We start from the raw sequence: 25402 nt of genomic DNA, 5'->3' as shown, positions 1-25402 counted from the left end.
CTCTTGAAAGTGGGGAAAGAGACAACACCAAAGTGGGAGCTTTAATTCATCTAGGGCAGTGGCATCTAACCTGCAACCTTCAAGGGTGACTTTGGTAAGGAGGAAGTTTGTATTGGATTATGGTGTGAGTTACAAATACCTTTTCTGCTCCGTGCCCTTTGATTCTTAGCCAGAAGTATTTGAAACCTCCTTATCACTGTGGGGAGAAGGTGGGGGCTCTGCTGCCAAGGCATGCAAATCCCAGGAAGAGCAAGACAGGAGCTTGACTGGCTCTGCCTGAGCTTCAGGGAATACCTAGGAAATGATGACTCCTCTCCCCAGTGCTGCCTTACCCAAGGAGAGGGGGAAAGGGAGAAGCTGCAAAACAGCCACCAGTTCTCACGGGTGCCAGGTTTATATAATTTTTGACGGTGCCCCAGAATGGGTCCAAGCAGAGCTGTCCTGTCCATAGGATGGACCGGGGCAACAGCCCTGGGCCCCACTCTTCAGAGGGACATGGGGTCCAGGGCAGCCTGGGGTGTTAGTGCAGGGCCCCCTAAAGTGCAGTAAGCCCAAATACTGGTGGAGCTGGGCCCACGTTCCTAAATATTGGTGGAGCATGGGCTTCACGGGCCCATATAACTCTCAGCCTATGCCAGTTCTAGTCTTTGAATCTCTTCCCCCAGCCTAGGTTAGACCAGCTGATATAACTTGTGCCAGCTGGCAATGGTCTCCAAGGATTCATATCCTAACTGGGGGATAAATAGAGCATCGTGTATCCCGCCCCTTCCAACTCCCTGACATGTCTCTGTGCTTGGACTGATAAGAGGGAGGGAGGAGTAGAGGCTGGCTATGCTGGCTCTGCGCTCACTGGACACTCTCCATGCAAGAGAATCCCCAGCAGATAATTTGTTGGGTGGTTTCTGCTCCTGGTGCGCTCCCAAGTGGCAGCAAGGATGCAGAACAGGGCAGAGAATCTACCTGTAGTACTGTATTTAACCCTCAGGCTAAAAAAGGATCTCAAGTGTGATTCTGGTACACCCCGAATATTTGCAAATCCCACTGAAGCCAAAAGGAGGGGCTCAGGATCAGGCCTTTAGTTAATTACATCTACATTCTCCCAGGGTTATATATGTAGGCTACACAGACAAAGACATTCACTACAAGGTACATATTCACCTTAAGTTTCATAAGCCGCAATGCATACGTCAGTAACTCTGATTTTAAAGCAAGTTTAAAGCAATGGCTAAAATTTATTTTAGGAAGCACATTTACCTTTCAGAAATACAAACTACTTCAGTTTCCACTGACAGAACAATTTAAAATGCATTAAAGAATGACCCCAAGTTGGGGGGGGAAAAGGGCTCTGCGTGGGTTTGAACATGAATTTCTGACTAAAATTAATTGCATCCTTAGTTTAAAGACTTGGGAACACTTTTTAGTTCCATGGTAGATTCAGGGAATATTCTCAAGCAGGGTACAGTACTTTCTGTATAAATACTGCACTGCATTTACCCTTTCAGACTCCTGGCTCTGTCAGACAGTGATTCTGTTCTCTATGTGATATTTCAAGGAGTGTGCATCCACCTATAGCACTATATAATAAAGTTTACGGGGGGACAGACCTGTTACAGCCCCACTGTTCTGCTCTGGCTATGCAGAGTCATAAAGCTGCCTGAACCAGCTAATTGGAGATTTTCCTGGTGCAGGACAATCCCCAGATGGATTCACTCTCTCTTGCAGGTCCTAGTGCAGGCAGTGTGCTGTTCTTAGTGCATAGATGTTTTAGGGATAGCCCAGGGTTGAAGATCCTCAAACAACTTACAGCCAGGGTCTGATTCTTGACTCACACCTGTTTTACAGTGGTGTAACTGCACTGGCTTTACTGGAGTTAATCCTGGGTTAGACCAGTTTAACTCAGGGGAGACTCCACCCCACTGTGTCTGTTTCAGCTATTTACAAGGATGCAGTGTATCTGTTTAGAAAAAAAAATCTGACCTACCTTAATTTTTTCCTATACTTTTTTCTTAATTTCAACTCATGCTCAATGAAAAATTAAATTAGTTAAAACTGCCCTTCTTCAGTCTGAGACAGAAAGTAGTACGTGTACATTCCTTCAAGCAGTTAACTAACCAACCCTTTTCTCAGCGCTATGTACACCCCTCCATCAATAAAACTGGTGGCACAGAGAGAGAAGTGAACGTTTATCCCTACACATGCATGGTTACAGATAAACACATGTATTCATATACACCTTTGCCACATCCTCACCGCTCGCAGACCCATTTAGACCCAAGCAGGATTACTTTCACAAACAACCACTCGTACCCATGGACTCACAATCGTTTGCACACAGACATACATACATAAATGTAATTTGGTGGAGCATTTGGGTCTCCCAGTTTCTTTTCCTTTCTGGGATTTTTGCTGCTTTTTTGCTGGTTCTGACTGATTAATTTCTAGCAGAATTATTTGTGTCCAACCAGTGACCCAAAATAGGTTTCACCAATTTGCACCAAAAATCCCATCACGACTGGGCTGAAAGTTGCCTTCGTAACTTCCAGCCACAGCCTTCATCCTATCTGCAGAGTATATTTTGGCTTGACAAACTTCTAATTATTTCCCACCAGGGACTCTAAACCCAAGACACCTGTTTTCCTGGTCACAACAAATTGCGACTGAGCAGGCTCTATAAAATGCCACGCAGCCAAAAAAAAAGAAGAGCCATATCTCCCCTCCCCTCATCACCCTTCCCCACTGCCACCTTTCCAGCCTGTCACAGTTAATCAGTTCATCATAACTAGATATCTCAGAACAGTTAATTCCCTTCTGGATGAATCACTTGGTTTGGAGATTGCCATGGCAACTTAAACGTTTTTCTGTGTCGGGGCCTAATCAAAGTGATGACTTTGAACTCGCTGACAAATCAGGGCTGGTTTTGACAACAGCAAATTGTGAAATATGCTTCTGCTTTAACTTCAGTTCTCACAGTGCCATTATCAAGAGAGCATCCCAGCACAGGAACCTGCTTAGCTGATGAAGCCATTGGGCCAGATCCTCAGTTTTGTAAACAGATGCAGCTCTACAGAAGTCAAAGGGTTTATGCTGATTTTGCACCAGTTGAGGATCCAGCCCATATAAGTTCCATTCTCTTCTCTGAAGCCTTCCTCCCAGCCACCTTCCCTCTTGCAAGACTTTGGCCCTGATTCTCCCTGCCCTGTCTGTAACCATTTATACTAAAACTAAGACAAAACAAACCCCAATGGTAGTGTTTTGGACCTACTTAGCACAGGAGTAAATGACTTCACACGGCAGTGGAAATTCAGGCCCTCTATCTACGGCTAGCAGGACAAATGACAGCAAGACAGCTGGGCTACCAATTGGCCAGTGGGCTGTTACTCAAGTCGGAGAGAAGGAAGGAAACTGGGTATGCTTTTCTCTAGATCCCGATCATGGTGGCATGCATCCCCTGGAGCGATCTGTTACCTTGAGCCCAGCGTCACTTGGCAGTGGAGGGAAGCAGTTGAAGAAATACTCTGCTAAAACCCAGGCTGGAGTTGAGGAGTAATGCACAATTCTTGGGAGAAGAGGAAGTCCAACAGAAGCGTAATACTCACGCACCAATGGCTAGCAGGAATGAGACTCATCCTGAAAGCCTCTGAGCTGGATTGTGCTCTTGTATGAGTGTAACTCCACTGACCTCAGCGCAGCTCCTCCTGATTAACGCCAGAGTGAGGAAGCAGAGAATAAGACCCTGGATTTCTTGTGCTGCTGATGACAATAGTAGATGTTTACAGTATTTCTGTAAAGATGATGAACCCTTCTCTGGATGCACTGAGCTGTACGAGTGGTACAAAGCAGCTCTAAAACTGGCTTAACTGGCCTTTTGAGAATTCCCTACACATTGGGAAACCCTGGGGTGACACAGAGATGCTGTCAGGGCTCCTATGTCACCATTTTCTCAACCTTTACTGGTACAGCAATGTAGCTGGGGAATCTCTATCCCCTGGTAATATCTGCCTGTCCTAACAGCCTCTTGGGGGTTGTGGCCGGTCAACATATATTAGAGATGCCCACAGGCTGCTCTAACCTATGCTGGGCGCCTTCTGGGCCAAAGTGGAATAGCCACAGGATCCAGGGTCTCCAAATGGGACTTAGAGCTACTGCCTTTTATTACCCCTAGTTTTATGGCTCAGCCACATCAGAGAATCTGGTCTAAGATTTTTTCTGTATAACTGAGGGGCCCTTTTAGATTTCCTTCAGCAGACTCCAGTCTCCGGTGGGTGAAAAGGAAGTCAAACAGCTTGAAGGTCAAGAGTTCTCTCTGTTCACAGAAGACATTTTTCAAAGAGAAATAGTAAAAACTATCAGAAATTAGATGAAATAAGAATTAAAATTAAACAAATAAAAAAAACCCAACTGGAAACAACCCAAAATGGAGTTGAGCTTTCTTTTCTTTTCTGGTTGAGATAATAATTAACCCCAGGCAGGGAGCTACCAGAGGACTTAGGCGTTGCAATGCTTTAGATCCCTTGAAAATCACTGGTATCCACAAACCCTGGGCTGGCCGCCAAGGCTCCCTGTACAATGAATGGGAAGACTGAGAAAAGGATCCACAAAAGTGATTGTGCTAGGCGGCTCCCCACCAAAGCTAGCCATGGGGAAAATGCCAATGACTGAGTGTGTCCTATACCCTGCATCTCTTATAGTCCAGGTTGCAGGGAGGCCCCTATCCCTGCTTGCAGCCCACAGCCAGGAACCCCTATCTCGTGGAATCAGATGCCTCAGTTGTTCTTGCAGAGAGGGAGTTTGAGCTAGGGGTCTCCCACATCCTGGATGAGCATGCTAACCTCTGGCCTAACAGTTATAAGGAAGACCTAACTATACACAAACCAGGTAGGGGGAAGGAGACAGTACCCTTCATTATAACCTTGGCCCAGTGGTTAGGGTACTTATTGGGGGTGTATGAGACCCAGGTTCAATTCTCCCCTCTGCCTACTGTGGAGAAGGGTTCCCTACCTCTCAGGTGAGCTCCACTCTCTGGAGTATAATCATCCAATCACTATTTAATATGAAGTAGAATGGCTTCAACATGTGAGGCTGAGGAAGAGCCACATCGTAAAGTCCCATAGGCCAGTGGTTAGAGCACTCACCTGAGAGTAGAACTGAACTGGGATTTCTAATATCCTGAGGGAATGCACATACCCCTGAGCTAAAGGTTACTAGGGAGTCCCCTTTCCTCCTGGACATCTTGTGTGGAGTTAGTAATACTCAGAGCATACCTACTAGATTGGGTCCCACAGGCAAGACAGGTGTTCTGCCATCTAGTTTCACCTGGTCTGAGGCTCACATGGGGGCTTAGGTGTGAGACAGGCACATGGATGCCTGCCTGAGAGTGTGCATGCCCAGAGACACGTAGGGAACTTTTATAGCAAAAACTTAGGAGTCAAATGAGTTTAGAGTTGGGCGGGGAGTTTGTGGATTGTAGCTGTGCCTAAATCAGGGCCCCAGGTGCCTAAGTCCCTGGGTCCGGGGGTTTGTATGAAAAATGGATCACCACCTCATACACATATACTGGAGGTGCAAGGTCATGAGATTCTAGAAGGAGTTACACACAAGTGACACAAGTTCTTGGGAGTTTGTCTGTTGTCTCTGACTGTCCCTGCTGGAGCCAGTTATTTCATCGAGAGATGAGACTGCAGCAGGCTTATATGGAGACTGTAAAAGAGAGGCCTCTAAATACTTCTGGCAAAAATCCCACTATCTGCTACTTTCATGCTCCCTTCAGTCAAGCTGCTTGTGAGAACCCCAGGGCCTGAAAATATACAATGCATCATGTGCTGATTATGTTACTCTCTGTGAGGAACTTAGGCTGTACAGCCATTTATTAGGAAATTAATGGAAATGACAGTGTAAGAGATACCAGGGTCAGGGAGTGAGACCCAAAAACTCACATTAGGGTTCTCACCAGCAACTTGTACAAGAAGGCAGTGGCCTTAATGATTAGGAGAAGGGTTCTCGAACAGGGTCTGGCAAGGAGAGGGTTAAAACCCTCATTCCAAACTGCCAGCCATCCTCACTGTGTGCTAACATGGATGGGTGCAGTAGCAGGTGCTCTATACAGAAATGTTAATTTGCCTCATTGGCAACAGGCACCTGATTGCTGAAGGAAGGAAATAAAAGAGCAGGGATGAGGTACTAATAGCAGAGCTGGGAAGGGGGTGGGGAGTATGGTACAAGAAAGCTGTGGCTAGCACAATGCTAATACCAATTTTTTTTTTCTAAAGCTCAGTTATACAGGATGCACCTAGTATATGATGTAAGGGCATTACAGCAGCTAGTTCTAGCAGTGATAATAAGAGTAGGTATGTTCGCTGAAGCCAGCTTGGCTTTAGCTTATATAGATTTGGGCTGCGGAAGCCCTGTGGTTCTCTTCAAATTATAGCTGATAGAGGCCTTTTATTCTGCAGGTGATCTTCATTTTCTGTTGTATGTCTGTCATTCTTCATTACCTAAAAAAAAACAAGCCATATTTCTCTCCAACCTGGTTCCTGAACTCCAGAGTGAGACTGCAAACTCCCTTATATCATATATGTGAAGTTCAGCCCAAATCAGCCATAGTGGGAAAGCTGAATGCAGCTGGATTCATTAATAATCACCTCTTCAACATGGGGTCTGGGTGCATGTATCTCCTGGCTGATCTGGCTAAAAGCTGATTGTTTGTGACCACTGAGGGCATGTCTACACTGCAACTGGGACTGAGCCTCCCAGCTCAGGTAGATAGACTTGTGTTAGTGGGGCTTATGCCAGCACGTTAAAAATAGCGGTGTGGATGCTGTGACACTGGCAGAGGCTCAGGCTCGCCACCTGAAAACAGAACCACCCTGGCTCTGAGCTCAGCTGACTAGGAATTCTTAAGCACAGTGAGGGGGGTGTGGAGTTGTTAATTTCCATGTCAGAGCAAAGAGGAGCTGAGCTAATAATTAGTTAACAATAATAAAAATAATAATTTGACACATTTTTCCTCTCTCTGTCCATGGAAAAGGCTGGCAGAGACAGTGGGTGCAGAGGCAGGAATTAAAGTGTTTGTCAGGAACCATCTGACGTTAAAGCCTGTTTGGAAAGAATCTTTCAGAGTGAGGCCTAAGGAGCCCGGGTGCAGTTCTGGCAGCCTACCAACTAATTAGGGGAATGTTCCGTGATCTCTAATAATTAGGAAGCACTATGTAAAATACCTGACCATTAATCTCAGTGGTGCTCAGAAGAGAATCCTGCTTAGGCCGGAGTCTGGTCACATAGCATGCCCAGGATTCTCTTCTTGTCCCTTAAAAATCACAGTCAGACAGAGTGCAGTGGTGATGGGGTCAGAGATGCTGAAAGTTACTGAGATTTTTCTGGCAACAGGTACTTTATAAATTCCACAAAATGAATCCTGCTGGTTAGAGATGGAAATGATTGGTGTAGCCTCCTCATTCTCTCTCCCTCTCTCCATCCTGGTTGGCCATAATAGGTTTATTCTCTGCTCTAATGCTTTATACAGTCCACTCCCAAATATCCACTGTTATGGGGTTTTCTCTACTGCCCTTGGGGAGACTAGTACACCCTCTAATGAACCTCACTGAGAAAATTTCCCTGACATTCAGCTTAACTTTTCCTTCATTTCTACTTACAGCCCTTTACAGGAAAAAAATCCCTTTGCCAAATTGGTCATTGCACCTTTTAATTCCTGCAGCAGAACTATTCTGAAGTGGGTGAGAAAAACCTGACACGTAGCAATGGAGCAGCTTGCTGCCCTGTTACTTGCATATGGTGCTGTCTACCCAGAGGCCTCGCTAGGTGAAATTACAGATGGCAGACACAGATATTGTATCACCCAAGTCACACTGCCGTATTCAAACAACTATAGATACTGGCTTGGATTTTCTTTAAATTTAAACTATGTCAAAGATTCAGTAGACATGCAGGGATCATAAGGAAATCCAGCTAGAACATGTATTCCATTTGCTGATATTAACATCCAGCAGCAATACCCACCATCAGAATAAAAAAAAGTATTGAAGAAAGAGGGATTAATCCCCTACCGGCCAGAGTCCTTTTCTATTCACTGGGCATTTGAATTCTTCTTAATCAATGGGCCACTGGGTCCCTTGCTGTTACTCTCTTGCTGTCTGCTGCTGCTGCCACATCAAAGTCATGCAGGATATCATTATTTTCCACTAGCTTATCCCACCTGTAGTAACTGTCAAGGCCAAGCAAAACCAGGCTATTGCTCCCTGTAGCGGAAATTGTCCAGTGGGTTTGAGGTGACAGCTTGCACTAGGACAAAACTCCTGCCTTCCCTAGTGTTGACATTGTGTGTGTTGTTGTTTGGGATGGTAGGAGGCACAATTCTCCCCAAGGTTAGTTACTGTCATCAGTACCAAGTCAGAACCCTAGTCAGAACCTTGGTGGAATTCACTGGGTAAGTTTCCTGAGTGTTATATCTGGCAGAGCAAGGGGCTTAGAAAGATTTTATGTCTAAACCAGAGGTTCTCAAACTGTGGTCCATGGACCACCAGTGGTCTGAGAGCTCCATTTAGGTGGTCCGCGGATAGATCCCTCTAAGGTGCGTGCCTGGGCAGCTGCACGTGACAGAATGAAGGGCCATCCACCTAATTAGTGGAGCCGATCAGGGGTGGCTCCACTAATTAGGTGCCTGGACCCTGGAGAAGACGCACATGTAAGGTGAGGTGGTGGCCTTGGGGGCAATAGGGGGTAAGTGGGAGAGGGGCAGTGGGATGAGAAGAGCGGGTGAGGGCTATTTGGTATGTGCAGGGCTGCGGCAGCCAGAGAAAGAGGTGGCTTCCCCAGTTCCAGGGCTGAGGCTGCCCTACTCCTTCCCAGGCCCAGCTTGGGGGCTGCTGCGGTGGGGGGGAGAGGGCACATCCATCGAATTAGAAAGGGAGACTACTGATATTAAAATGAGTTGTGTGCTTTTATTTGCAGCAGAAACAAAGTTTTGGTTTTTTTATATAGTGCTTTTATCCAAAACACTTTACAATACTTAGCTAATGGTATAAACAACATTTGGAAAGATCATTAAGTGGTCCGCCGAGACCCTCAGCAATTTTCAAGTGGTTTGCAAAAAAGTAGTTTGAGAACCACTGATCTAAACACAGATTAGTATGCATAGTGCTGTACAACTCTGGCATGCAATTAATATCAGTCTGTCAGCTAAAGCTTTGTCATCTTTGTTATTCTTTTGTACAGCACATACTGCAATGGGGCTGTGAACTACCATAATATAAATAATAATCCTCAAAGTCAGAAGAGTACCATAAAAAGAATGCATCCTACCCTTTGTATTGCCAAAAATAAGATATTTGCATACAGGAAATGACACACAACATTCTGCTATAACTTCCTGACATGATTTATTTAAAGTTTCCCCATCAACCCCATCCCTGGTAAGCCACACAACAGGGGAAGTGTATTAAAAAGAATAATAAACGCACACACACGATGCTACAGTAATAAAAGAAAAGACTTACAGAGCATGTTCAGGGTTAGACAGGAACTGGTCTATTGCAGAACAGCAGGAGGAACTTGGAGATAGAAGAACAGCCACTTTTAATGCAGACGGGAGAAAAGACAGACACAGTGAAGGGGTAAAGAGAGAAAGGAAAGAAAACACAGACATGGTTAATAGGAAAAAGACCTCCAGCTAACCTGTCATTAAACACCAAGAAATGATGTTAAAATAACCTCAAGCTCCAAATACACCCCCATCCTCAAGGGAAGGGAAAATCTCAGCTAATATTGATGGAAATTGGGTCAGAGGAATTAGGCATATCATGCATCTGAGGAAGTGGGTATTCACCCACGAAAGCTCATGCTCCAAAACGTCTGTTAGTCTATAAGGTGCCACAGGATTCTTTGCTGCTTTTACAGATCCAGACTAACACGGCTACCCTCTGATACTAGGCATATCATGTGGTTCCTTGGTAAATAAACCCTTTGAAATGCTCAGGAGGGGAGGTGTTCCATCTTGCTCCACAGGTATTCTTTGTCTTCTCACTCATGCTTTCTTTAGCAAAATAGCCCCACATTTTCTTTTTCCAAAAGTTCTCAGGATTGCTCCAAGGAGGTCTAGGTGGATATTGTGATGTTTATATGCCCCATCCCGCACACTAGTCACATGACCAGAATCATCTGACTGGAGAGGATGGCATATATCCTCCATGATTATATCTCTTGGCTGAGTCTATGAAAGTGACCTGTCTCTGTTAAGGGAGCAGATAAATTCCACATCTACACACAAGGCTACATATCAGCCTCCCCTCATTCCCACTCATCATAAAGAGCTAACATGTCAGCCTCCGAGAAACCGGATTTATGGTGGAAAAGTAGACACATCATTATCTACAGAACTTGGCCCCTTAGCTACCGTCATGTCCCAATCCACTTTCTCCCACTTTGCGGAAGAGGAAGAAGAATTGAGATTATTTTTCATTGCCCCTTGTCTAGCCAGCAAAGAAGAAGCAGAATCTTTCTAAGGCCTTGCCTACTTGGGGAAAGACACTGTGTTAGAAAACCTGACATCAAGCATTACTCTATGTACCTGTGTAGAAAAGGATATGCTGTGCTTTAAAACACATTAGTTGGCACCAACACGAGCTAGCATATTTTTTAACATGACTTGTATGAATTGATATGTTAGTTAACCCTAAAGTTAACCACAGCCAGCTAATATATTTTAAAACACAATTTATCCTCATCCATGCTAAGCATAAAGCATTGTTTAACACTCAGTTACTTAATGTGTTTTCTAACATTTTCCCAGTACAACCCCAAACTGGCTTTCTTCCCACTGATGGTGCCATCGATATTCCCACCAGATCACCAGGGCAAGAGACTTACTCCAGTTAATTTTTCCAAACACAAAGAAAGCATGGAAAATATCATCTAAAACCCCACACCGACAGTTTCCCGCATGTTCAGGTGTTTTAACGCCTAAGCAGCTTATAGCAATGTAATGCAGTACCCAGCCAGCTGCATGGGGCTCGGAGAAGGAAATGGAAGACAAGATACCTGAGTGACTTGCATACATGGTACACTCTTGCATACCCCGCTTTGAATATCCAATTGAGGTTCAGGTTATGGGAAGCAACGGTGAATGAACATAACCTAATGTCAGAATTCCCATGTTTTATGGTGAGTATTCAAATGAGCTTCCTCCATTTAGAAGCTCACCTTGTAATGGGGATGCTGCCAAGAATCTGCCTGGAAAGTCAGAGGGAAAATCCCTTTTTAAGTGTATAAGATTTCATTGCTTTTTTTTTCTTTTGGTTTTCTTTTAAATCCACTACTTTATTGGGAAATTTAAAAATCAAAAATAGCAGTGAGACTGGGGGTGGGTGGCAACTGGGATAAGCCACTGCTTTTCCCTTCTGGCCACAAAGTTGTCTGTGGACCTCACACCTGCCTTAGTGTCTGTCTTCCTTCTATGGCTGAGGTGATGTTTCTAGAACAGATGGACTTCAGAATGGCACCAAAACAACTTAACCTTTCTTTGACTTGCTTTTTAATTAATTTCCCTGAAGTCAGTGCCATTGAGTTGGTTTAACAAGCTTTAATAGTGATGTAAGTAGCATCCTGGGCAGTGCTAATGTAATTCTCCTCTGTGAATAATTGAGCTTGAGGAGGAAAGCTACCAGAGGCTCAGCTGACCACAGGCGCTGTCTGCCTGGTTCTGTGTTATTTATGTGTAATGCAGTTGGACAAAAATGGCAGTGGTAGAGAAAGATGCTCAGGATGCTGCAAGAAAGGACAGGTGAAGAAGCCAAGTCATAGGTCTCTCAAGGTCCAGCTGTGCTAAATGGGGAAGGATGGGGCTGCACGGCAAAGGGAACACCAGCATGGTTCTACTACCTCTTAAGCTTAGGGACTGCAACCTGGGGACCATTCTTTATTGTACATCCCAGTTCTGTCCATAGTTTTGAATATTCTAAGAGACAGGTCACCTCTTCTGTTCCTTTCAAATAGCTTTAGATTGATTTTTCTTAAAAATGCACATGAACTTTGCAAATCCATAAGCACCTAAGTTTCAGAAAGGCTAAGCACTCACAAATCCATCTGAAGCCTCTGAAAACCAAGGCCTATCCGTTTATTTTGTTTTTAAAGCAAATACTTCAATCCTCTTCAGAGCTGGAGGGAAAATGTCAGCAATGCCCACAGTCCTATACAGTAACAGCAAAGCAGTGTGCACTGCTTAACCATCACGAGTCACTCTACAGTAACACACCACTGCGAGCATTCTGTGTTTAGAGACAACCGAACTGTTACAATGACAAATCAATATGAACATGTGCATGATATGAGGCATATTATTCTAAGGAAACCAATTTAGCTTCTCACTAACAAGGACTTGTTATAATTATAAACAATAATGGGTAGAAACCATTGTAATAATACTTGCCAATGTGCATTTTTAGCATCTTTTAAGTATTCTAAATGTATTGTTATATTTCAATAAATAACTTGTCTGTATGTATAATGGAACCTTCTCCAATAAGTGAACCAACCCGTGGAGATACCGTGCGCAGCGTTTCTGTCTGATCTTATAAGCTAAACTGGGCAGTATTTTGAAGGAGAGACTTTCAGTGAGTGCCTAGGTACAGCAGTAGGTGATACTGATAATTTTGAGAGTTGGAAGTGAGTATACTGGCTGAGTTACTGCTGAACAAATGACCCAACGCGGTGCTAGGCATCACTATGCTATTGCAGGTGCTGACTTTTGGATGATTTCAACTGATCTCATAGCCACCTGAGATTGTTAAAGATACCATGGTAACACTTTAAATGAAGGTGTTTTTTATAACTGCTTTATCCTTACCTATAAATGAAATCTCAGTGCAGTTACTCCCTTAGTGTATTATAAAGTATGTTATAAAATGAATTAATAATAAATGCTTAACCAATTATGCAAAGGCAATCCGTTAACAAAAGAAACTATAAGGCATAAATTGTACTGAACCAATGTATATCTTTAATACATGAACTTAATCTGTTATTGCTCTCCAGTATGCTACAAAGTGGCTTAAACTTTACTAAATAATAAAACTATTTATAGAAGTCTTCTTAACATAGGGTGCTACCTATTTCATGGTACTTTTTTTTTTTTGTAAATATATAAATGTTAGTGCGTGTATCTGGACAAATTCCACTTCTGATAATATTACTCTGCCAATTTACAAACTCTCTAAAATAATAAGTGAATATGTTTTTTTCCTTCACTTCCTGTCTTAAACTGTTGTGTAGTGTTGTGGTGTGCAATTAAACAGCTGTCATGTTTCACATTAGAGTTGGCTTAATTTCAGTAGCAAATAAAGTGCTCCCTAAATGTAGCTTGTCTATTATTCAGTAAAGAGCCCTGTGGTCCCACAGCACTACAGAAATTTCAGTGATTACCTAGCAGTGAATTGAAGGCTTATCACTGGGTTTCAAAGCAGTGTGATGCTCCCATGAGAATGTCATGATGGCTATCATACTTATTCAAAGATCAAACACTAAGAAAAAAACAAGAGAGGATATAAAATGTTCCATTTCCTGTGCAGGGACAGACTCGGGTCAATCTGACAGCCACTCCTTTGTGTCTGCAAGGCTCTCTAAAATGTAGTCTGATAACATTACAGGGGACAGCCAGCACTAGCCAACAGTCAGATACAGGGGAACTGACATCTAGGAAAACAGGCCAGTGACAAAGTTGACTCTTAGGCTATGTGTATACAGCCACTAGATATCCACTGCTGTGCAAATGTCTGGACTCGGGCTGTAGCCTGGGTTGTAGGACCCTGAAAGTGGGAGGGTCCCAGAGCTCGGGCTCCAGCCGAAGTCTGAAAGTTTACACTGCAGTGAAATAGCCTCACAGCCTGATCCCTGTGAGCCCGAGTCAACTGGCACTGGGGCATAGCTAAAGACAAAGAAGCAAACTCTGCTCCCATTAACTTCAGTAAAGACCCAGATTTGGCCCAGCTGAACATGTCTTTAACCCTCCTGATAATTGATAAAAAGAACTCATCCAGCTGTGCTATGGATACTATCTCCTCTACATGTGGAGAGTGCTGTACAAGCCACACTTAGATTCAGACCAGAAATAGGAACACTTGACTGGAAAACAGGATGTGCGGGATCTGCTGTCTACCCCCTTATTTTTCCAAGTGGATTTTCATTACAGAGACATGCGCACAAACGGATGTGATTAATAAAAGAAACTGTGCTACTGACAGACATTGTAAGCAATTTGGTTCATAGCTATACACAGACTGATGCTATTTGACATTCCTTTCCAGGACTTTAGTATATTTATCAGATAAAGCAAAATGCTCTTAAGTACCTTGTTCTGTCTTAGCTAATGTTCTGCTCCATTTTATTCAAGGAGCCCTGGTGAATGGCACAAATCAACAGACTGTGAACTTCCCTACAAGTTACATCTGTAAGAACATCTCTCTGAGCTACTTAACCGTCAAGCAAACTCAGCAGCACTGCCTGGAGGACACAGCTGTGTACGTAGCTGCTAATATGGTCACTTCCAGGAAAGTGCTTTGATTAGATATAAAGTTATTTTAATTTTCCTCCTTTGGATAGAAAATGGAACTGGAAAAGAAAGATAGATGCAGTATACGAGAGGTCACAATTACATTCTCTGTCCCCAGAATGGTACTTTTAGAAAAAGGAAAACCACCTCTAAAATGACCCTTAGCTGCCCTGGACTCAGGGTGGACTTCCAGCCCATACTAACTGATGAGCTGCTGTCTGGTTCTACTGTTAATGTAACATTGTGGCAGACTCAGGACAGCTAAGGCTTTGGAGGTGCTGAGTGGTCAGATTTGGGGTATTGATTCTTGGACAGAAGGGGGAAAGGTAGTTAGATGTTTGGTACCTGTATCCTGTTTGCTCTAGGAACAGCTCTTCTCAGTGTGGTAGGGGAAGGAATCAGGCTATTATGTAAAATTAGAAACCTTCTTTGCAAAACAGCAGCTGCTAGGAGCTGTGGCCAATTTTTTGTATATTAAGGGCATCACTGCGTCAGGGAGGATTCAGATTCATGGGGAGGGAATCTAAAAGAGCACAGATCTGTCAGTAGCAGGGGAGCTCTGGAAGATGCTTTGGAATGAAGAGTAAGATCTGGGCACCTGAAGAGAGGCTGACTCAATCTATCTCCCCTGGGCTTTCTGCAGAGTTTACCAGTTAACCTATTGAAAGCTTGCTTGAAATTACAATCCATTTTTCAATGAGCTCTGGGTTTGATCATCAGTAATTCCATCCTGGGGTCAAATCCTGCCCTCCAAAACATAGACAGAATTCTCATGTAGGTGAGGACTGGAGTCTCCTGACAGCTGATTCATCGAGGCAATCATATGGAGATGAACTATTCTGAGGCTTCAATTCCTTATCCTCATCCCCACCCACCCGGACAATCCTTCATGCTGCTTGCCCCCTCCCCTTCCTAGTGCCTACCACACCTGTGATTTATATTTGGGACAGGAGGGGCCCATGAGCATCTCCTTCTAAACAACACGCCAAAGATGCTGCTGTGGATTCCATTTTGCAGAAGGAAGAGAGATGAGATATTGAGTCCAGCTCAGCAGTAACAACTCTTGCTGCCACAGCCTAGTTATGAATGAGTCCCAAGCCTATTCACTAGTGCTGGGTTTATTATACACAGGAGCACGGTACTTGAATATTCTACAGCGTTTTTCTCTTTGTCTCCATACCTCCATGCATGCGTGAATGTGTGCACAGCTTGGGTGAGCATGCTACAACTAGAGATGGGTCTGAACCAGAACCCTGGGTCTGAAAACACCTTCAATTTGATGGAACTTTATATCTGCATCTAAAGTTCCTCTTTCTCCGGTAAGTATAATGGGAAAAACTGAATCCCTAGATAGGAGCACTCCCCAAATTTTCTGTATGTCCAAAATCCAGATTGGCCTGAATGTAAAATTCAGATCCAACCTATTACTATGGCTTATGAAGATTAAATATATACACACATGCACGCACACACACACACAGCCTTTATGTGTGTGTGTGTGTGTGTGTGTGTGTGTAGCTATCTATCTATCTATCCAGGCTCTGTGTGTGTGTGTACGTGTGTATATGTGTCTATTGAATTGAAAGAAAATGCAGCAGCTAGCACCATAGTATGAGTTCCTTTCTATTGCATCTGAAAGCCCAGAAAACTCTATCAAGTTTCTGTCTCTGAAATGTCCTCCTCACTTGATGAAAGAAACCCCCCCAGAAAGAACAACAATCTGCTTGAGTCTGTCACCCAGCCATCAGCTTGTCAGCTCCTGATCCATTAACAGGACAAACCAGTGGCCTTAAGATAGCAACAGAAACTCTGGGAACTGCCCAGAAATAACTCTCCATAATGAAACAGTTTGATTCCAGTTGTCTCATCCTGTAAGACAGAATCTAAACTCTCTTTCCTACTGGCTGCTCACAGCACAGCAATTGATGGAAGATGTATGTATCTTTAGTAGGAAATACTTAACATCATTTCACTCCGAGTAGGTGGCAGCTGCGGAAAAACTAACACGCTTTTTATGGCCATAGCTCTACATATTACCACACCTCATGAATGATCCTTCAGCAAAATCTACCTTCCCCCCACAGCTTCTTGCAGCTCTAGTCTGTTATTGATTATTTTTCATTATTGACATTAGAGACAGCCAATCAGGAAACTGAGTTTCTGGGAAATGTTGTTTCTTCTAATCCAAACAAATGAATCTCATGTCATTTCAAACTTCCTCTTCATTTGTCCTTCCTCTGTTCCTCATTTGGGTCCCACAAGGTTGAAGCTCCTATCATACACACTTCTCAGTGTTATTGTGGGAGAGAATTGTGTTTAATGTCAGCCAGGACTTACTGGTATCTTGCTTACTGACATCCCTCATGATCTTTCTGGGCTCTTTCTGCCTATGATGACAAATGTATATTTGTATAACAGTGATGAAGTTACTAAAAAAAACTTTACACTCGCTACCATAAAATCTAGTGTTACTTTTCTCCCAGAACCTGCAGTGCAAGTAATTATACTTGATGTGCAATGCTAGCAACATTTCTACGCTTCAGTGATCTCCTGGGAAATTCATGGAAGATGATTTAAGGGGTAGAATGTGTAGGCTAGTTTCAAACATACAAACTCACGCAGTACTAAGGCTCTAACTTGTTCTCTGCTAACTGCGCTAATATAGACTTCCTGTGCTAGATATCATGGGTGTGAATATCAAGAGGGTGAGCAACTTTTTAGATTGATATAATTTTTAACTATGCATAATAGGATGAAATTAAGGAAAGAGAAATGTTAGGATAAACACCAGGAAAAAAGTTCCTACCCATGAAATCTATTACAAACCATGGAACAGGCCTCCTCACCCATCCCACAGGAGGTAGTAGAACTTTCCTTGTTTAAATTAGGCTGCAAAAAAAATTACTGTAGGGACCAATCCAACTTTGGCCAGCTTGGGGTTAGACTAGAAATTCTTGTAAGTCTTTCCCTTCTCTAGTATCAATGGTTAAACTTCATCATTTAATTATGGTAGTGTATATATAGACATTTTCCAAACACTCAAGAAGGATGGTCCCTACCCAGAGGAGCTCATAGTCTAGCTTTAACAAAAAATGTAGTAGGCCTTGAGACAGATCACAAGGTATCTGAGTAATACCTTGCACCATAAGTAGCCCCACTGACTCCAATGTGACTTCAAGATCCTATTCAATAGGCCAGATTCTCTGGTCTGCTAAGACTATTGTTCCATTAAAGCACTGCAGAGCTAAGTGGCCTTAAATTGGCTGGAGATGACAGATGGGCCATTTCTTGGGGAACTCCACCCACACCCAAATAGAAAGCTGGTGGTGGTAAAAGGACAGGTTCATAAACAGAATAGGGAGGGGAGAGTATAGGCCTATGTTGTGCCGGAGCTGGACACCTGAAGCTGTAAGCAGCTTCCGCTCTCCATTCTCTGTGACTGTGAGGCTCGGACAGTGTGGTGAATCAAGGCCAATGTGAATGATGGCATCACAATCTGGCCCTAGAGGAAGTGAGTTTCTTGCAAAATAAAATGTAGTTAATTATTTTTAATCTTGGTTCATTATCTCAGCCAGTTCTCTTCATAGGCTTCACAGAGACAAAGTACTTTGGTGTAAGTTCTATCTGAGAAATACTTTCATCCAGCTCATTAGCCAACCGGTTTACAAGGCATTCACCACAAAGAGAACTGGAAGGAACAGATGGGATGCTGAGCGGGCTTTGCAACTTCACCTTGAACAAATATTGACTCATATATTGCACTGAAGGATTATCTCTTTGATGTCTGGGCCAGCACACGGTGGGCAATGAAGAGTGATGAACTGGGTTTTCACTGCACCAGAGAAAAATTCCCAGCACCTCTGACAAGTTATTTGAAGTCATTTCAATGGCCATTGCTCATTACACTTTGGACTTTCATTCTCCAGATGCTCCCTTTCCAAAATAATAGAAGTTATCAGACTTCACAAAAGGCTTTTTATCCTTTAGATCTGAATGTAAAGTCAGGTATATGCAGGTAGCAATTGGATGACTTCAACAGCTGGAGAAGGGCCAGCCTCTATATGTTAGGTGAAGGGTTTTTCCCACTTTTGGAAAATAATTAAGCAATTTCACACATATATTGAGCAACCTATTATCAAAGGTTCTGGAAGAGCTTTACAGACACTAGTTTAACCCTGAACCATCTCAGAGGTAGGCAAGGAATAGCATGCCCATTTCTGCAGATGAATAAAATGAGACACTCAGAGAAAAATGCCTAGTCCAGGGTCACACGGTGAGTCAGTTGCAGATTTGGAAGAACCCAGTGTTCTGACTTGCATGAGTCCTTGTGCTACCTCCTAGGCCATAGTCTTCCTTCCTCCTCCGCCAGGATGTACCTTGGGTGTTACAATATGCTTCCTGTGGAATTACACATTTCACACCCAAAGAACCTCTGACTATGAATGCAATGAATGCCAAATGCGGTGGATTGATTTGACTTTCACTGCAAAGATTTTCCCATTAGTGAATCTACTGGTCTACGCTTTCTATTGCACTCATCACCCTGGGATCTGAGCACTGGGGAGCAGTGTTCACCTTATTAGATGTAGCCCCTTAGTGGCAGGACTTTCTGAGGCTCAGAGCCAGTACAAGATGGATTAATGCTGCAGGAAGTTCCTATCTTATTTGAGGAAATTATTTGTCAGAGGGCTGTGCTACATGGATTCTCTCTTTAAGCTGATGTGGACTTAATTTATGTAGCCCATGCAATTCTGATTTTGAAGGGGTATGACAGGCAAATTTTTCCCTCGGTCCTTCTCGTGAAGCATTCTTTGTGTTCTCCATTGGAACTTAGATGAGAGCTAAATTCATCAAATCTGTCTAAGACAAAGGTTTTATTGTATCAGGCAACCACAGAGGACACTTGCACATTTTCCCTTCAGTGATCTTCTGGCTAAATAACATATGGCAGATTTACATACATTTTACCCATGCCCCAGGAGCCTTTCCTACTTCTGAGTTTGTTAAAACCTTGCATGACCCGTTTAAAAACAAATAAATCCAACAAATATAACACAGACTTTTATTAAAAGGCCTTTACCCAACTTAAGGCAACGCTCATGTCTGACCCTGTGCTCAGGGCCCCGGATTTTGACAAGCCATTCCTAGTAACCACAGATGCATCTGAGCGTGGTATAGGAGCAGTGCTCATGCAGGAAGCAACAGATCACAACTTCCATCCTGTCGTGTTTCTCAGCAAGAAACTGTCTGAGAGGGAAAGTCACTGGTCAGTCAGTGAAAAGGAATGCTATGCCATTGTGTACGCCCTGGAAAAGCTACGCCCATATGTTTGGGGACGGCGGTTCCAACTACAAACTGACCATGCTGCACTAAAGTGGCTTCATACTGCCAAGGGGAACAACAAGAAACTTCTTCGTTGGAGTTTAGCTCTCCAAAATTTTAATTTTAAAATTCAACACATCACAGAAGCTTCTAATAAAGTTGCTGATGCACTCTCCCGTAAAAGTTTCCCAAAATTCAGTAGTTAAAAAGTGTTCTTAAAATGTAAAAGTCTGTTAGTTATATACTTAGGAGTATATGTAAAGGTGTATGTGTTGTATTAATCTGTTTATTTTCAAGTTCTAGAAGAAAATCGCCGCCAGTGAGCTTCCCCACTGTCTGCAATTTGGGGGGCGTGTCATAAACAGATAGCTAAGGGTTAATGTCTCTTTCACCTGAAGCACCTGACCAGAGGACCAATCAGGAAACCGGATTTTTTCAACTTTGGGTGGAGGGAATTGAGTGTCTAAGGTCTTTTGTTTTCTGCCTGCCTGCTTTCTCTGAGCTTTGGAGAAGTAGTTCTACTTTCTAGTCTTCTGTTTCCAAGTGTAAGGACAAAGAGATCAGATAGTAAGTTATATGGTTTCTTTTCTTTGGTATTTGCATGAATATAAGTGCTGGAGTGCTTTGATTTGTATTCTTTTTGAATAAGGCTGTTTATTCAATATTCTTTTAAGCAATTGACCCTGTGTTGTATCATCTTAATACAGAGAGAACATTTGTACTTATTTTTCTTTCTTTTTTATATAAAGCTTTCTTTTAAGACCTGTTGGAGTTTTTCTTTACTTCAGGGAAATTGAGTCTGTACTCACCAGGGAATTGGTGGGAGGAAGAAATCAAGGGGAGATTTGTGTGTTGGATTGCTAGCCTGACTTTGCATTCCCTCTGGGGGAATAGGAAAGTACTTTTTGTTTCCAGGATTGGGAACAGAGAGGGAGATTCACTCTGTTTGGATTCACAGAACTTGTGTCTGTGTATCTCTCCAGGAGCACCTGGAGGGGGGAAGGGAAAAAGGATTATTTCCCTTTGTTGTGAGACTCAAGGGATTTGGGTCTTGGGGTCCCCAGGAAAGGTTTTTCAGGGGGACCAGAGTGCCCCAAAACACTCTAATTTTTTGGGTGGTGGCAGCAGGTACCAGGTCCAAGCTGGTAACTAAGCTTGGAGGTTTTCATGCTAACCCCCATATTTTGGACGCTAAGGTCCAAATCTGGGACTAAGGTTATTACACCATTGGAACTTAGATGAGAGCTAAATTCATCAGATCTGTCTAAGACAAAGGTTTTATTGTATCAGGCAACCACAGAGGACACTTGCACATTTTCCCTTCAGTGATCTTCTGGCTAAATAACATATGGCAGATTTACATACATTTTACCCATGCCCCAGGAGCCTTTCCTACTTCTGAGTTTGTTAAAACCTTGCATGACCCGTTTAAAAACAAATAAATCCAACAAATATAACACAGACTTATATTAGCAATGCAGACGGCAGATGGAGAAAGTCCATGCTCAAATGGAATAGAGAAGGAGGGAAAGTCTATGTTGAGGTGCTTAGTGGTGAGGAAGGTATTGACAAATGCATATTTGTGTTGCCAGGAAGTGGAAGGGAAAGGCCATGATCAGATCCCTATAGTGCTCTGCTACAAACAAAGAAAACACATACAGTTTCCAAGCTCCAAACAGCTTTTGAGGTAATTGTTTTTCCTCTCCAGTTACCACGCTAAACACAGGGCTTACAACACCCAGGAAGTCACTATGAGAGCCTATGAACTTGTAGTGTTTACCATCCACTAAGGGGCCACATTCTTCCTTCACTAGGGAGGAAAGCCTGGGAGATCTTTGTGAAATATTCCCAGAACAATTCATATGGCATTTGATTGAATTAAGCAGCTCTGCAAAGTCCCCACCTTTCCCCAGAGGTGCACTCAAAATGCATTTCCTTCAGCAGCGAGGAAGAAAAAGAGTTTTTAAGAAAGTCAGCCTAAAATTAAAGTGCACTTAAATGATTAGTTCTAAGTTTTAGATGTAAGTATGTCTGCAGCCACAGTGAATAATATAACAAAAGTAGCTTAGATTTATATAACACCTTTATGCCTAAGGAACACAAAGCACTTCGCAAATGTTGATATGGACTGTCCAAGAGTTACTCTGTCCAAAGATGAAATACAGCAGCTTCTGGGGAGCAAGACTGATTAACAGTGCACATCAAAATTATACAATGATATAGGGCAGGAGGCAGGGCAGGTGCAAGGATGTTTCATGCCCTAGGCGAAACTATCCACCTTGCCCTCTCCCCCCCGCGAGCCCTGTAGCAGATCTCCATCCCCATCCCCGATGGCAGCTCCCCCCAGCCCAGCGAGCCATGCAGCAGCTCCCCATTCCAGCTCACCTCTGCTCCACTTCCTTCCTGAGCACGCCATCGCCGCTCCACTTCTCCCATCTCCCAGGCTTGCGGTGCCAATCAGCTGTTTGGCGCCGCAAGCCTGGGAAGGAGAGAAGCAGAGCGGGATGGTGTGCTCAGGGGAGGAGGTGGAGCATAGATGAGCTGGGGCAGGGAGTTCCCCTGTGTGCCGGACTCCCCTCACCTCCGCGTCTTACTGGCTGCAGGCGGCCCTCCCCACGCCCTTCTGCCCCAGCTCCCTCCGCCTAAATGACGATGACAACGACCGGGGTGGCCGAAGATCCAGCCGCCATGGTCGCTGCCGAAGGACCCGAAATGCCGCCCCCCAAATACTTGCGCCCTAAGCAACCGCCTAGGTCGCCTAATGGGTTGCACCGGCCCTGGCAGGAGGCAGAAAAGATTGCCGTATGCAGTTGAAACTACAGAAGGGGGATGTAGGTGGAATTTAATTGGGATACCAAGGCTAATACCACAAATCCCCCTAAGGGTCTGATCCAAAGCCTCCAATGGGCTTTGGATCAGAGCGTAGATCTTCAATAAGTGTTCACATCTCAGGGCAGGAAGATGCCTTTTGGGCACTGTCTTGTAATGCTGGATGATGTTGAGCCACTCCACCCCACAGGAAGCTTCAGGAGATGTTGAGTGTAAACTGCATGTCCAACAACACACATACATAGTTCCTATTAGTGTCAGTGGGAGATATGGTTTTAATGGAGGGGAGACCAGACTCAAGCATAGAGCAAATCTCCACACAACCACTTCCTTATTGCCACACTGTCCCTAAGCTTCAAGCATTCTGAGTGTTGTAAGAGATGTGCCATTGGTATAGGGTTCATTAGATATAAGAAGCCCAGCTATGGTGCCCTTGAATGAAGGAGAGAGTGAGAAGCGCTGTGTACACATGGAGCTTTGCATATAAGGAGCAGCATGTGCATTCCATTTGTGCCTTGTGGCTAAGCCTGCATAAATATCTATCACTACAATAAAGCTGATGTGGGGAACAGGACTGGAATGAAATTATACAATCCAATAATGGTACTCAGCTGATGTTCTCTAATCTGATTTCACTTGAGCCCTCCCCAATACCAAGTTTTTCCAACAGCTAATGTCTTGCCTTTTCATCAAAACCTCCAAACCAATTAAAATTACCACTCAAATAGCTTTCCACAGAACAGACGCTTTACTGTCAGGAGACCTAGACAGATGCAAACATAGTACTGAAAAGCCAGTTTACTTTCATTCAGGGCAGTGTCCCTGTAGACATGTGGGCTGCATCTTTGTGCATTCTCTCTGTCAGCTAGTACTTACATCAGAAACACAGCTTGTGGCAAACATGCAAGATAGGAGGAGCAGTAGATTCTCTGGGCTTTGTGCACGGAGATGCTGGGTAGAAGGAAAGTTGATGGGAGAACTGAAGTAGCTGCCACAGGTTCATCTGTAGCGATGCATTGATGAAACACCTGGGAAATAGCTACCATTATTCTCCAGCACTCCATATGGAAATAATCATCATACTACATGCCAATGTTTCCAAAATGCAGGAGACAAATGATTCATTATGCAAACTGGTCAGGCAAAGCAGAGAGCATTGGGAAACAGTTGTGCATGTGAACAACCGGAGAGGTTTAATTTACAGAGACAACATTTAATTTAAGTCAAAGTTTACATTTGAATCAGGGAGACAATGAAATCAAACCAACAAAAATTACATATAAAATAAGCCTTGGGCTGCTTGTTAATCTACAGCAAGAGCAGCCATTCCCCTCTTTCCCCTTCACTGTCTCCATTTTGCTTTTCATAAACACTGCCCTTCTAATCAGGGCTGCCTTCCAACAGAGCTGGACAGGCCATTGTCAATGTAAAGATACCACATTATTCTCTGCAGGCTTCTGCAAGCCACATTATTTTCTATTACTCATAAATGATAGACAGATTAATTGATGCTTTGCAGAAAGCCACTAGGTTGAGCCAGGAGCTCGGGGGGTGTGGGTGTCTTTGATGATGCTATTGGATGCAGAATGGCTGACTACAGAACTCGAATTGAGCAGAGAAGGGAGCTAGAAACAAGAGCTGTTGCAATGCACTAAGCTTCTGAAAATGCCAATGGAGCATCCTAATTGCTCCCTGAAGAAGGGGCTTCCAGAGGAACCCAGACACAAAGTGAATCATACAGCAAATCAGGATATAGGTGGATGTCTCTAGTGGGATGCACAGCAAGAGGTAGTCTTAGAACAGAGAGACAGTCTGACCAAGGATTCACAGTGTCACCTTGCAAATATATTGGCTGCTTTCATTACCCAAAGCATATACTGTACAATTAAAAATAGACTTGAATGTATTGAAATTACAGTTGCTCCCAGGACCGAGGTACACTGGGCGTAATTTTGCTTCTCCTCCAGAGTCAAACTGACAGACTAAGTAGAATTTCTGATGTTAATCGTAAATCTTATCTTCTGCCACATAACAAAAGAGGTTGTTTCAGGACTAATCTGTTTTTTTAAAATACAGACATATTGATAAAAGAGATAATCTTATGTAAAATAAAGAATATTGTGGTATTTTAAAGCCATAATCCATTCCTCCTTGTATAAAATAAGATAAATATCTTCATTTAATTCAGTGCAATTACAAGAAGCTTTTATCTTATCATAAAATTCTTGGCTTTTTCTGATGATGCATTTTTAAGCTGTGCACCAGGCCACAGCACAGCCGCCAGAGTTAACACTGTCCAGGCTGGCAAATCATGGCCCATTATAAGAAGGACTCCCCACCAACAAGGATATAGCTCAAATACTGGTATTAGCTCAGGAGCCTGGAGGAGAAATGACAACTGTAAATGGGCAGAGCATTTCAGAACAGGTACACAGCGGGTGTCTCACTCAGAACAACATGAAACCAGAGTTGGCATATGCAGTCTGTATGTTACCTGCCTAATGCAGGGCTTCACTGGGCTGGTGAATGCGTCACACAGATGAAGCAGCACAATTGTTGCACAGGTTCCTTAAGTGACCCTATCAATGTCACTATAACCCGACAATCTGGATAAGCCAGGGATGCTACAGGTCCCCCAACAGGGGATGAATGCCAGTGAACATTTGAGGTCTGTGGGAAGAAGGCTGAACCCCTTCC

The 25402-nt window shown here is 43.5% G+C and overlaps 1 protein-coding gene across 5 annotated transcripts in view; it reads right to left on the bottom strand.

The window, feature by feature from the left end:
* HTR4 (5-hydroxytryptamine receptor 4) overlaps window positions 1-25402 on the bottom strand; it is a 236458-nt gene that overhangs the window by 45375 nt on the left and 165681 nt on the right. For 3 of the 5 annotated variants that reach the window (XM_050962750.1, XM_050962753.1, XM_050962752.1), the window contains exon 7: window positions 23582-23733. The exons of the other annotated variants lie outside the window; for them this stretch is intronic. In XM_050962750.1, the coding sequence (XP_050818707.1) occupies window positions 23583-23733 (151 nt within the window). In that variant the 3' untranslated portion in view covers window position 23582. The remainder of the gene's footprint in view (window positions 1-23581; window positions 23734-25402) is intronic. 5 annotated transcript variants of the gene reach the window in all.

The sequence above is a fragment of the Gopherus flavomarginatus genome, chromosome 7 (genome assembly GCF_025201925.1).
Source record: "Gopherus flavomarginatus isolate rGopFla2 chromosome 7, rGopFla2.mat.asm, whole genome shotgun sequence".
Lineage (NCBI taxonomy): Eukaryota > Metazoa > Chordata > Testudines > Testudinidae > Gopherus > Gopherus flavomarginatus.
This window is presented reverse-complemented; position numbering and strand designations above follow the sequence as displayed.